Raw genomic sequence first — 12,766 nt, forward strand, 5'->3', positions numbered from 1 at the left:
ATGGACATATGTTGAGTACCCACCACATACCAGACACTGCCACAGAGTCTTAGTTACAAGAAGATCAAAAAAGCTGACCGGTATGGCTCAGTGGATTGAGCATCGTCCCATGGACTGAGAAGTCCTGGTTCAATTCCTAATCAGGGCACATGCCCGGGTTGTGGGCTCAATCCCCAGTGTGTGTGGGGGGGGAGGCTGTAGGAGTCAGCTAATCAATGTTTCTCTCTCTCTCCCTTCCTCTCTCTCTTAAAAATCAATTAAAAATATATATTTTTCAAAAGGGGAAGAAGATTGACAAAAAAGAATTCTCAACTCATAGATTAGAGGGAAAACCAGTGGGGTAATGCGGTAGAGGGTACTGTAGGAGCATTTAATCATTCCTGTGATGGGGATGGGAATGGGAGTTCAGCTTGGCCCAGATATATGATCCAAGTTTTTAGAAATTAGTATGAGTTTGCCATGGAAATGGGGATGGGTGAGAATGGGAAGGGCATTCCAGGTAGAGAGAACAGAACATGTGAGTGTAAAGAGGTGTGAAAGAATAATTGCATGCAGTTGGTTCATTATGATTAGAGTTTAGAATATGTTTGGCAGAGTGGTAGGACATAAGATGGGAAAATTACATAATAAAATGTCTTCTCAACCATATTAAATAAAATTGACTTTATCCTAGTGATGAAGAACCTCTAAAAGGTTTTAAGCAGTAGGAGAATACCATCATCATACCTGCATTATAGAAATTAAGGCTCTTCTGGTTTTCTATTGCTGCATAACAAGCTAAGCTAAAATACAGGGACATAAAACAATAACCATTTTATTATGCTTATAATTCTGTGGGAAGAATTCATGCAGGGCATATAGGGACAGCTTGTCCCTGCTCTACGATGTCAGGAGCTTCAGCTGGGGTAACTTGAATGACTGGAGATGTCTGGCATGGTTCTACTGGAGCTATGTGTCTGGGGCTTTAGTCCTCCTGCACACTGCATCTTGTGTCTGGAATATCCAAGGGGGCTCCTGCACTCACTCGTCTGGCTCCTGGGCTCGGGCTTGGTTGGCATCTCTCTTTCCCTCTCCCTCTCTTCTCTTCCTCCCTCCTCTTTTCTTTCTCTCTGTGGCTAGCTTGGGTTTCTCATAGATTGGTGAACTCAAGTAATCAGACTCCTTATGTGACATCTGGCTTCCCTCAAAGGAGCATTTCAAGAGACCAGAGTGAAAGCCCAAAGGATTCTTATGACTCAGTGTCAGAAGGCACACAATGCCACTTCCACCATATTCCATTGGTTACACCAGGCCAGCTTAGAGTCCCAGTGGGAGGTTACCTCAAGGTATGGATACCAGGAGATGTCATGTGTCAGGGGACCATCTTGGAGACTAGCTATCACAGTGGTGGTGTGCAGAATGGACCAAATGGGTAAGGTAGGAGGATGTTGAAGTCATACCCATGAGCAACAGGATCTGATGGAGAATGGTAGAAATAGTAGATAGAATTGACAGGCTCCTCTTCATCTCTAGCACCTGGCACATTAGCAGCACTTGGTAAATACTTGTTGACTGAATGAATTAAAGAGGCATGTTAATTATAATGTAGATTATTTTTAGTTTCTTGCTCTATTCCTGCATCAAAATAACCTATTTTTTGCTTTCAATAATCTGTTTACATATCATCAAACATTTTCTTGTATCTTATTTTGTTTTTTATCGTCACCCGAGGACATTTTTTGATATTTTGTTCCGATAGAGTGGGAGGGGGAGAGAGAGAGAGAGAAACATCGACATGAAAGGGACACATTGAGTGGTTGCCATCCACATGACCCAACCGGGGGCCGGGGACAAACTGCAACTGAGGTACATGCCCTTAGTGGGAACTGAACCCCGGTTTCTCCGGACTGCAGGCCGACGCTCTAACCGCTGAGCCAAACCGGCCAGGGCTCATCAAACATTTTCTACAAACTTTATAGATTATTGTGTTATGTATTCATGAGTCTAGAACGAAATTATGTAGTCAGATTCTGTCTTCTTATTAGTTTGCTAGTTTTTCATAGATATATTTTGTAAGTTGTATGCCCTTATTAATTTTTTTAATTCACAATATTACATTTTAATATATTCTATTGTGACAAAAGAGTTATTTTCTATTCTACAGACCCTCAATTTAAAAGTGTATGGTCCAACATTTGTTTGTAAACCTAAAGAAAAAGCCAAAAATAAGTTGTTTATAAGGATACATGACTTTCATTCCAGAATATCACTTTTATTTATTATTTTGGATGCTTAATTTCAAAGGGACTTGAGATTTAAATTTAAGCAAATAGAACCAAATTCAGTTTGGAAAGATTATCAGCAGTTCCATATCATCAAATTACCATAGCTACCACTCAGGTTCAAGATTTGATAACAAACTTGGTGAAATGCTTAGTAAATACCAAATGAAAAGTACTCACTAAATATATAAAAGTACTTATTAAATTAAAAGTAGAACTACCATATGACCTAGCAATCCCATTTCTGGATATAGAGCCAAAGGAAATGAAAACAGAATCTCAGAGAGGTATTTGCCACTGCCATATTCATTACAGCATCAGCCACAATAGCCAAGATAATGGAAACAACTTAGTGTCCATCAACAGATGAATGGATAAAGAAGACATGGTGTATGTATACAATGGAATATTGTTTAACCATGAAAAAAAAGGATACTACCTTTTGTGACAACATGGATGGACCTTTAGAGCATTATGTTAAGTGAAATAAGTGAGACAAAGACAAATACTGTGTGATCTCACTTGCATCTAAATAAGTTGAACTCATAGAAACAGTACAGTGAAGTTTACAAGGGTTTGGGTGGTAGGGGAAACGGGGAGATGGTCAAAGTGTACAAACTTTCGGGTGTAAAAGATAGTAAATTCTGGGGATCTAATGTACAGCATGGTGACTATAGTTAATATTGTATTTTATGTTTAAAAGTTGCTAAGAGAGTAGGTCCTAAATGTTCTCACCACAAAAAAGAAATGGTAATTATGTCACATAATGGAGGTGTTAGCTAAAGCTATGGTGGTAATCATTTTGCAGTATATAAATATATCAAATCAATACCTTAAGATTGTATACTTTAAACTTACACAATGTTATCTGTCAATTATATTTCAGTAAATCTAGAAAAAATAAAGTATTTACTAAATACCAAATGAAAAAAGGAAAGAAGTTGAGTGAATGGCTTTTTAAGTATATCACAAATCAGAATTTTGAAAAAAAATTGAGCCATGGTTTAAACTTGGGTATATTAGCAAAAGTTGTGTTATGAAATATAGTCTCATCATATTTTGTTCAGTTGCCTTGGTACATAACTCATTACTTATTTTCCTTTTTCCCAATTTTCCACAAGGTATTTGAAGCAGTAATAGCTTGGGTGAACCATGACAAGGATATAAGGCAAGAATTTATGGCTCGGCTGATGGAACATGTACGGTTACCTTTGCTCCCTCGGGAATATTTAGTTCAGGTAAAAGCATATGCAAACCACGTGAATACACGTAGCACTGTGTCACTGGGCTGACCGCATGTAGATCCCTGTTAGAAAACGGTAAAAGGGACAGGATACAGATCCATGGGGCATAGGACAAAGGCAGTAGAGTCACCTGCAGTCCTTGGCAGCTGCTCTCCGGAAATTTGATTGCCCTATTTCTGATTGAATAAGCAAGTACTAGAGCTTGTCAAGTTGGTATTTGTCAAGTGGGCATTTAAGTACATACGTAAATAAATGCACCTGTGGCTTTGCCCCACTGCTCTGCGTACTCTTTGTTTTCCTTTGATAGCTTCTTCTGATTGCCATGCAGAAATGGAATCTGTACATTCTATACAAATACTGTTTAATTCTACTTCGTAATTTCACAGTGGCATGTCTTTGATTTCTATTTTTATCTCTAAGCTGAGGAAAACCAGGTTATTTGAAATAAATATGTATAAATGGATCTTTAGTAGTCTCTAAACACATTTTAAATTTACTTTTTTATTATTAGCATCCTACTAGGAACATTTCCACATTTTTTTTAATTGAAACCACCTAAGGAAGCATTTCCTTTTTTTTTTTTTTTTTATCCTCATCTGAGGACATTTTTTGCATTTATCTTCAGAAAGAGCAGGAAGGGGGGGGGGGAGAAGTACATCAACTGGCTGCCACCCACGCAACCCCAACCGGGGCTGGGGACAAACTGCAACAAAGTACATGCCCTTAGCGGGAACCGAACCCGGGACTCTTCTTTCTGCAGGCCGATGCTCTAACCACTGAGAAAACTGGCCAGGGCCATTTTAGGATTTCTTAAAGCCTCATTTTTTGTGATCTGGGTAATCATTGGTACTCTGTTGTTAAGAAAATGAACAGGAAAAATCTGTTCTGCATTTGAGGTCAGGGAAAGCAAACAACTTATTTGAGGTGTAGGCTTATTGTTATAAAGCATTGAATCCTTTTTCTGGATATTTTATTTGCTGTCTTGAGTTAGCAAAAGGTTGTCTTTAATTTATTAGAATTACCTACCCCACCTGAAGGACTCATCTAAATTTTTTTTCTCGTTTTTTTGTACTATTTGGCTTGATGATTAAAGATAAGAAATAGGTGGATATAATATTTTCTAAAGATTATTCTATAACTGATATTGAAGTGTATCATTTTCATTACAGTTCTTTATTATATATGTTTTTCTCCACAGACCAGATATTGGAGCATTTTGGGGCTTCATTTATTTTTCTCTCAGTGACATTCTAACTAACTTTTAGGCTGAATTAGAGAGGATAGTTACAGCTTTTCTCCTCCTCTTTACTGTTGTTTCCTTGTCAGTTATATCCTGAAATAGCTGAGCCCTCATGGGTTGTGTGGTTTCTTCTCACAGAGGGTAGAAGAGGAAGCACTGGTCAAGAACAGCAGTGCCTGCAAAGATTACCTCATTGAAGCCATGAAGTATCATTTGCTGCCCACAGAGCAGCGAATATTAATGAAGAGCGTGAGGACCCGGCTGAGGACACCCATGAACCTTCCCAAAGTAGGATCTATTGTTCATACTTATTACCTCATCTGAAAGGCTCTTAGTGAGGCTGTTAATATTTTTACTCATCTGAATTTCCATGCTTTATTGTTTTCGTTTTCCTGTAACAGAGAATGTACCGAGGAATTCGTTTCTGTGTGTATAATTCAACTTCTCTATTAATTTTGTCTGTGGAGGGTGGGGATTGTTTTATAAGCTGCATGAGGTCACTCTTCTTGAATAGAAGGCAGCTGGTTTTTATCCCTTTGGAGTTGTGTCAGCTCTGGTTATAGTGGAGAGGATAGTCAGGTTAGGTAGCAAGATTTCTCTTTCAGCTGGATAATAACTGAACACCAAGTCAAATCACAGAATTACATATTAGATAAAATCCCTTGTTTGGTTCATTTCTGTCCTGTTTCCTGTTGTATACTATTTGATGGTTCATCCACACATCATATGTCACCTTTTCAGTGTAGATTTCCCGTATGGCTTTTCAGATCTCCAGTGTTCAAATTTTCCTGTGTGAAAATTTTCATATTCTACCTTTATGTTTTTAGTTGAAGCCATTTGTGTTTTACTGTTTTAAATTTCCTTATGGAATAACCCCTCATTTCTGTCTCTCTGTTTGCAGTTCCTTCTCTTTTTGCCTCTTTATGGTACTAGAAGACCAACACTCTAAGCACCATTTTGTGTATGGTCTAATCAGAATGATCCATGATGTAATGCTTTTATTTATGTATTTATTTTTAGCTCTTGTGTGTGTTTGGGGCAACGATGGATTAAGAAATAAGAATCTGTTATCCATTGCTTTCTTACCTCATCTTTAGTTATTAATCTGTTCTTTCCATTAAATTATGTCTTTTAAATTCTTTTACATTAATGTTTTTATTCAGTGTTTTCTTCAGGTTTTATTTTTGGAATCTACATTTTTAATTGCTTCAAATTTATATCGGTATGGTGTTGTTTTTATCTGTTTTGCCCAGTGTTAACAACAGTTCTCACTTTAGAACTCATAGCATATTTTGCCAGTGGGCTGCTTACTCCTTTTTCTAGATCATTAATAAATATTTTAATTTAGAATGGACCTCAACATTCTCCCAGGTGACACCACATTAGAAATATCCGCTCACTCACAGTCCATTTATAGAAAATTTCAGTCCATATGATTGTTTATTTTCTAAGCCAAAAATAAGTGATTTGGCATATAATGTCTGATGAGATTCAGGATGAAGTAGATTCTAATTTGGCATAATTTTTTTTTTTTAACATCCCTCTGTGTGTTACTCATCATTTTGTTGGATCCTAGAAGTTTGAATGCTTTTCTCAAAATATTCTAAATTTTTACCAACAATTATTATCACTGTAAAGGTATTTACAAGGCATTCACTTCCTACCCTGTTTCGAAAATTGGTATTTGCCTTTTTTAAATTTTCTGATCTCTCCTCAGTTCTCCAAGATTTTTCAAAAATAATTGTAAGTGACTCAGTAAGTACATTAGCTAGTTCCCTTAACACCTTAGTATGCATGCCATCTGGGTCTGCTGATCTAATACATGTTTACATTCTCCAAATACCCTTTTACCTGCTTTTATAACTAGCCATCTTTATAAGTCTTCATTACTTCATATTTGTCCATATTATTTGGTGTCAGTTTTTGCTCTTCAAAAATAGATTTATAAAGAAGTGTTCATAATATTAGCTCATTTAAATGATCACTTCTTTTATTCTAGTCTTTTCCACTTCCTCTAAACAGTTTGCTTTATCTTTAATACTTTTTAAACAGTTCATCTTTATAAAAGATCTCTTCTTATCTATTCCCTCTTCTGGAATCTTTAGCTACTCCATTGTTAGCTATGCTGCAGAGACTTTTGGGGTAAAAACAACTTCTTTTTGAATTTCTGGAATAAACATGTCACTTTTGAAACCTTCTGAAGTTCTTGGCAAAATACTATCACATATTTTATTTTCTCCTTTGTAGAGTTCTGACCATATGTTAAGTTGACATTGTTTCTGGGCTTCTCTGGTTGTAGCTTTGGAGTGGCCCTTTCAATTGTATTATACCTTTGGATTTCTCAATTCTTTAGCTTTTATTCTATGGTCGTTATGCTGATCCATGAAAATTCTCTTTTATTCTACCTATCAGGGTGGCTAGGAAGGAGGAGCAGCAGAAGTGGCAGAGAGCAGTGAGCTACACTATTGCTTTGTGCATTTGCATGGTCCATCTCAGAATTGATGTATCTACACACACTTTTGAAAAGGTGCTTGTGTTATTAGATGCTCTTTCAACGGCACTATTTGTTATTTTAGAGTGATTATATTTAGGATTAATTCTAAGGCCCGGCCGGTGTGGCTCAGTGGATTGAGCATATATCTGTACCATGGACTAAGAGGTGCCGGTTTGATTCCTGGTTAGGCCACATGCCCGGTTGTGGGCTTGATTCCTAGTAGTGGGCATGCAGGAGGCAGCCAATCAATGTATCTCTTTCACATAGATATTTCTCTCTCTCCCTTCCTCTCTCTCTAAAAACATAAAAACATATTTAAAAAATGATTAATTCTAAGTATGTAGGTAAGAATGAAGCAAAGATTGATTTCTTATGCTTACATATTTCACAGTAATGGTGCATTTTTTCATAATAATGATAAGTCAGATCAGAGAAAATGTGATATAAGTGCTGAGGAAAGTATTGCAGCGTTTTGATGATATTTGTGCCACGACAGTGACTTAGTACTTTTTATATTAGGCTCTTATTCTGTGGGCTCATACTCATTTGCATGCATGATTTTATATCTCAAACATTAGTTTTGCATCTTCAATAAACAGTATTGGGATTGTGTAAGATGCTCTTGGATTTGGACATTATAATGAAAAATTTTCTGTGTTGCTACTATACTTTATTATTAGCTTATTTTTCTCTTTGGAATCTGTATTTTTACAATTGCTATCATATTATTTCTGTGAATATATTTTTTGTGTTTTACTCAGGATATTTACTGAGATTTGCAATTGGAAAATTATGGAACTTGATTTTTTTATTTTTTAGGGGGCAGTTTTTTAAACTAATATTTACTAGGTGAAGAAAATAAAAGAACAAAGTTCAGTTGACCTACTTTTCAGGATAGTCACTTGAATTTGTTTAGCTCCCTATCCCTTGCCTTCCTTAAATATGTCATATTTAACTTTTCCATACCAAAGGTCTTTCCAGGTTTCTACTCCTTTACATTAGTGTAAGTAGTTCAGTGTTTTTCAAATGAGACCTAGTGTGTCTTACAAATAACTGGGGTGTCAGAGTCATGAGTACCTCTTTTGATGGTAATGACACAGTGGCTTTGGCAGTTTCTTGATCTCATGCAAATATCCCTGCTCTCTTATCTTCCCATTAAACATTCTTCCTTGTCCCTGTTATCCCTGATTCCTGGAGTCCCAAACTCTCACCTCGTTTTTCTTCTCTTGGGTGAGGAAAGGACAGGTACTACTACTGTTCTCTGCTCGATAGCACATTTCCCCTTCAGTCCTCATTGTGGTGTTGCGAAGTAGTTCATGGAAATTATGAGATTCAAAGCTTGAGAATAAAGAAATCTAATCAACCAATATGGTTTTTCAGGGATTATTTTGAAAAGTATTCCCTTCAAGATTTTTTTTTTTAGATGATCTTTATCAGAGATGTTAAGCAAGCCTCTGTCTAATCGCCAGGCAGAGTTTAGAAGTTTAAACACAGATAGATCTTATATAAATCCCTACATATAGGGTTCATCTTACTGTGCATTTTACTTCTGTGATTTTTTTTCCTTTGGTGATAGGATGGGAAGGTATTGCAGATTTTCTTTGTTAAGTCTTTTATTTTTCATTAAACAACAGAAGAGTGGCAGATCTGAAAAAATATATATAATTGGTCTATGTTCAGTCTTCTTTTAAGGCCTTTAAAATTCCTTTTACTCTCCAGTTAAAAAATTACTACAATAGGCTTCTTTTTGGAAACTTGGGATTTATTCTGATTCGGGAATGATGTTTTCTATATACACATCTTTTTGTAGTTCTAAGTTCAGGTAGGTCATTGCTCCGTCAAGGTCGCAAACCTCCCCTTTTTGTATGTGTAAGTCATTCCATCTTCTATTTGTTTTGATTTTTTTTTTTCTTTTGAACATTTGTTTTTTTCTATCATCACCTCATCTTTCCCCCAAGGTCATTTGCCATTCTTTACGGTGTTTCATACATGACACCATTAACTTTTATGTTCTTCTGATTTGAAGGCTGTGTTTTCAGTGTTGCCAAAGAGTGCCTGTTTGTACTCAATAAAAGACAAACATGTTAACCACTACATTCCATCTATTGCATAAGGTTCCACTCCCCCTCCCAGAAGCTTTCACTGAATTATGGCAATGTTCCATTTTCTGATCAGCAGCAGCAATTGATACCTATAGTAATCATGTAGCTTTTTTGGTCATATATAATTGTATATTGTTCTTGAATTACTTTATGCACCTTGTCTCCTAAAAGCTCTTGGTGGGTAGAGACCATGTCTTATATTTCTTGTGTGTGATACCTAGCACAGTTCTGGACAAATACAGACAGTAGGCACTGAGTAAACAGTTGTTGGACTGAGTTGAATTGAAGAAATGTATAGACCTCATTTGTTCTTAGCACTAGATTATTGTGCATTCATTCATTCATTCATCATGATTTCTAGCATCTCCATTATCTGTTCTATTGCTTTATTTGTGGGACATCAAGGGAGGTCTCTTTACCTGACATCCAGGAATCTGTGCTCTCTTGTGAACTCCAATTCAACTTCTCTTCCTTTTTCTATAATTTCCCCCTTTCTTTCATCTTTCTTTTAATACCTTATTGTCTTTGTCACCTCACCTACCCACTAACATAACTTTCACTTCTGTGTGCTCTCCTAGATTGTGGAGATCTAATCCCTGAATCCCTGATTGTTACAAAGCCAGGATCTGGTTTATAGCAAGCCCTGTGACATACTGCAGCCTTGCCAGTGGCTGACTGCCTGCTGTTTTTTGGCTTAAATACTGCTTTTGCTTGAAGGATCAGAAACTTATTTTAGTTTCTGAAATCCTTATTTTTGACTAAATGTGCTACAGAATAGAATTGTAGTTCTAACCTGTGCCCCCTTTGTTGATGTTTATTAAATGTTGATCAGGTGGTCATTACTCCCCGGCTCGCCCTCCCATCTTCATCTTAACACTCTCCACATCAGTGTCTGTGAGATGTTTAAATCTCTGAATGTGCAATGGCTGTTTGTTCAAGTGTCTATGTTTCTGCCCTTCCAGTTGATGGTGGTGGTTGGGGGCCAAGCACCAAAGGCTATACGAAGTGTCGAATGCTACGACTTTAAAGAAGAACGGTGGCACCAAGTAGCAGAACTGCCTTCCAGGAGATGCAGGGCAGGTAAGCAGTTCCCTGCTGCTGGGTCTTTGAGAGCTTCTCTCTCAGGTCTTATGTTATTAATTAGAAGATTCTTTATTAGAAAAGCTTTGATAAACTGGCTGTGTGGTTAAACAGTGATTCTGGAGCCTCGTACCACTCATTGCTGGGGATAGCTGCTGTCTGCATCTTTACAGATCTTTCCTGTTCTCTAGTGGAAGGTGCAGTAGCTAGCAGTTTGCTGGATATTTTCTCAATTACCTTTGCTGGCATGTTGAGAAAGAATTCTTTGGGTTGGGACTTCTAGTTCTAGGAGATTCTCAACTTAGCTATTATCCACAGTTGCCCTCTTCCAGGCACCTGTTTTATAAACATTTATAAACTGTTTTATAAAAATAGACCTTACTTAGCAAAACTGCAATCAGAAAAGGCAGCAGTTGCAAACTCTGAGGAGTCTTCCTGGAGCTGAAACTGGGATCCATTGTTCATAGCTCCCATAGCAAGATGCATTCTAAGTGTAATGGGACATTTCTCTCATGGTAGCACTTTACAACACGTCTTGGAGATTGTTGCGTGTTAGTATAGGGTTACCTCTTTCTTTAAGAGCTGTCTAATTTGTGGGGGGACGGTCTGGATACAGTATAATTTTCACTGGTTTTTAATTGAACATTAAAATTATTTTTAGTATTATGTTATAAACAATGCTACAGTGATTTTCTTATACATTTATCATTGTGTACCTACACTGATATATTATAGCAGGATAAAACTCTAGAACTGAAATTACTAACTTAAAAGGTATCCTAAGTGGATGCACTAACATTAAAATATGAAGATACCAGTCTCCTTACATTTCCAACAATACCTTGTAATTAAATAGTTTTAGTTTCGCCAATCTGGTAGGTGAAAAATGTGATCTCATTTTACTTTGTACTTCTTTTAATATGAGGAAAGTTAAACATCTTTCTGAAGTGTCAGCTCGTGATTTTTTTGCCATTGTAAAAATTATATTGTTTTATTGATTTGACAGATATATTTATATGTTACAGAAAGTAGCCTTTTTGTTTATCATATGTGCTGTGAAAATTTATTTGTATTAACCTTTTTTCTTTTGACTTGTTATTTTTTGCCATGTAAAATTTTTTTCCATTTTATGAAGTCCTATACGCCAGAGTTTTGTCTTTGGACTTAAGGATTTGTTTCTTGTGTAGAAAAGCCTTATTCCAAAATTATTCGTGTGTGTGTGTGTACACATACACATTTTTGGAAAACATTTTATGTTGAAATAATCTTACAGAAGAGCTTTTTTTTGTTTTGTTTTTTATCCTCACCCGAGGACATTTTTTTTTGATATTTTGTTCCGATAGAGTGGGAGGGAGAGAGAGAGAGAGAGAAACATCGATGTGAACAGGACACATCGAGTTGTTGCCACCCACACAACCCAACCAGGGCCGGGGACAAACTGCAACCGAGGTACATGCCCTTAGCGGGAACCGAACCCGGGTCTCTCGGGACTGCAGGCTGATGCTCTAACCGCTGAGCCAAACCGGCCAGGGCTTACAGAAGAGTTTTAAAGACAGTACAGTGAGTTCTGATATACTCTTTCCCTATTTTATGTAACTGAAACAACTAGCAAAACCAAGAAATCAATATTGTTACATTACTATTAACTAAACTATAGACTTTATTCATATTTTATCAATTTTTCCATTAATGTTCATATTGTTTCAGGATTTCACATTGAAAGTTTTTGTCATATTTTTTTAGTCTCTTCTGACCTGTGACATTTCCTTAATCTTTCATGCCCTTGATTCTTTTGAAGAGTACTTGGTCAGTTATTTTGAAGAATGTCTCTCAATTTGGGGTTTGATGTTTTCTTATGATTAGATTGAAGTTATAATTATTTTTGTTACCACTTTAACCAAGTAACAAGGTTATCTGCCAGGTTTCTTCCCTATAATATTAAAATTTATTAAGAATATGAATTTTTCTAGTATCTTTATAGTTGTATTTTTTATATTCATATAAAAACTATCTAGACCTTATTTTGAAGTAAAATGGGGACTTTGTTTTTTAATGGCTAGCCAGTTGTCTCAACACCTTTTATTGACTAAGCCAGTCTGTCTGCCTCCACTCATTTGAAATGCTGCCTTTAAAAATTATATACTAAATTTCTATATTTGCTTGGCTTTAAATTGTTTGTGCTGTTCCATTGGTTTGTCTTGCATCATGTATTGAAACAGAAGTTTTAATTACTGTGATTTATAATATGTAATATTTATAATATTTAATATGTAATGGGACTAGTGATAAGACTCATGTCTTTTATGTCTTCAGGAGATTTTTAACATTTTCTTCATATGGTTCTG

General features: G+C 36.3%; 1 protein-coding gene across 12 annotated transcripts in view; it reads left to right on the forward strand.

Annotated features, from left to right (window-relative positions):
• KLHL2 (kelch like family member 2) overlaps positions 1–12,766 on the forward strand; it is a 99,525-nt gene that overhangs the window by 68,810 nt on the left and 17,949 nt on the right. For all 12 annotated transcript variants that reach the window (XM_036281585.1, XM_036281578.1, XM_036281575.1 and 9 more), the window contains 3 exons: positions 3,383–3,499; positions 4,884–5,033; positions 10,304–10,421. In XM_036281585.1, coding sequence (XP_036137478.1) covers positions 3,383–3,499; positions 4,884–5,033; positions 10,304–10,421 — 385 coding nt within the window. The remainder of the gene's footprint in view (positions 1–3,382; positions 3,500–4,883; positions 5,034–10,303; positions 10,422–12,766) is intronic.

Source organism: Molossus molossus, unplaced genomic scaffold (assembly GCF_014108415.1).
Source record: "Molossus molossus isolate mMolMol1 unplaced genomic scaffold, mMolMol1.p scaffold_m16_p_4, whole genome shotgun sequence".
Lineage (NCBI taxonomy): Eukaryota > Metazoa > Chordata > Mammalia > Chiroptera > Molossidae > Molossus > Molossus molossus.